Source organism: Trichechus manatus, unplaced genomic scaffold (assembly GCF_000243295.1).
Source record: "Trichechus manatus latirostris isolate Lorelei unplaced genomic scaffold, TriManLat1.0 scaffold00031, whole genome shotgun sequence".
In the NCBI taxonomy this organism is placed as follows: domain Eukaryota; kingdom Metazoa; phylum Chordata; class Mammalia; order Sirenia; family Trichechidae; genus Trichechus; species Trichechus manatus.
Window position 1 is genome coordinate 15,578,658 of NW_004443967.1, and position 1,638 is coordinate 15,580,295.

Here is a 1,638-nt window from a genome sequence, read left to right on the forward strand (position 1 = left end):
GACCCCTCTGATGGTATGCGCTTCTGCAGAAAACAGCCTGACCCCTCTGATGGTATGCCCTTCTGCAGAAAACAGCCTGGTTTGATGTTTGGAATCAAGGTCCGAGATTTTTCTATAATGAGGCAACTCTTAGGAGTTGAGCAGCCCTGGGGTCTGGTTGGGTACGTCTTCCCTACTGACTGATTTCTTTAAGGGTCCCCAGCCCCAACCCCCGGGGGCATTGTAGGATTAAAACAAAGAACTTGCTGCGCTCTGAGCTGGTCTGGCTGAGCGTCTCTTGTGTTATTTTCAAAGGCAGGAAGGCACATTCCGTTTCCATGCTTCCCACAGTTGTCATCACTGTGCAGTTCGTAGCACACGTGCCTGTCCCTGCAAAGCCATGTGGCCCGGCCAGTGTGGCTGTGGACTCAGGGCCCCAGCCCATCCCAGCAGACATGCCCGCTGCCTGTGCACAGCGGGGTAAGGGATTGCAGGCTGACACCGCCCATTTTTGTCTTTAGGTGGCCGTGTTAAATAATCACGAAGCGTTAGTTCGGTTACTTCTTGACAAAGGGGCAGATGCGAGTATAAAGAACGAGGTGAGTAACTCAATCTTCATATACAGATTTTCCTTGGAGAAGAAAAAGTATGTATGCATATATATATATAATTTTTGTTGTTTTCTCTTTCAGTTTGGCAAAGGTGTCCTAGAAATGGCCAGAGTTTTTGACAGACAGGTTGGGATGTTTGCCTTTCAAGGCTAAGTCTGTAATACTTTAAAATCTAAACCAACAATCAGAACCTTGGGTTGCATTCACCTGTTTGTTTTGTTTGTCTAGAATGTAGTCTCCTTATTAGAAGAAAAGAAGAAAAAGCAAATGGTGAAGACGTCTGCCGTCTGAGCAAAGCACCATGTTTCCATGGAATCCAAGTAAAACTAAGCAGAACACGACCTTTGAACTAGAAATGTGAAATTCTGCGTCTTCAAGGGCTATACATTTGATTATTTATTTAGTTGAAAATTCACAGTGACTTTATTGTAACATACAACTGTTCCCACTTTGAAATACATCTTTTTACCTAAGTGTGTGTCTTTGGTGTCGTCACTGGGCATCTGGGGAACCCTAACTCTAACCCTAACCCTAAATCTAACCCTAACCCTAACCCTATCTTTAGCCCCACAACCTAATGCTAACTCGAACACTAATGCTAGCCCTATCTGTACCCTAGCCCTAGTTATACTCCTAAACTTAACCCTAACTCTAACCCTGACCCATAACTCTACCCCTAACCCTAACAGAATCTGTAGAACCTTATGTCTTTTGGAGCTAGGAATGAAATAATACATTTATGTACGGAGCTGCACAGACAAACAGAAGCCTTCCACTCCCCGCTCCTGCCCCCTAAGCTGTCCTCTGAGCCAGTCTGGGACTGTGTGGACATTATTTCCTGAATATGTTCTCAGTCTTGTCCTCCCTGCCCAGTCTATGGCCTTTCATGCCACTTAGCCAGGCCGGTGTCCCCGTCTGGAGCAGATGCTCCTTCTAGAAGCCCAGGCAGCCACATGAATGTCTTCTCAGCTGTTGGTCTCATATCGAAGCCGAAACACACATTTGAAGACTCCAGCTCTGCTCTGTCAGAGCGTCTGGTTGAGGGTCA

At 46.2% G+C, this 1,638-nt stretch overlaps 1 protein-coding gene across 1 annotated transcript in view; it reads left to right on the forward strand.

Annotated features, from left to right (window-relative positions):
• The window catches only part of FANK1 (fibronectin type III and ankyrin repeat domains 1), a 29,210-nt gene extending 28,329 nt beyond the window's left edge, over positions 1 to 881 (forward strand). Inside the window, exons 9-11 of the mRNA XM_004374977.2 lie at positions 501 to 578; positions 672 to 716; positions 819 to 881. Coding sequence (XP_004375034.2) covers positions 501 to 578; positions 672 to 716; positions 819 to 881 — 186 coding nt within the window. The remainder of the gene's footprint in view (positions 1 to 500; positions 579 to 671; positions 717 to 818) is intronic.
• The last annotated feature ends 757 nt before the right edge of the window (positions 882 to 1,638 follow it).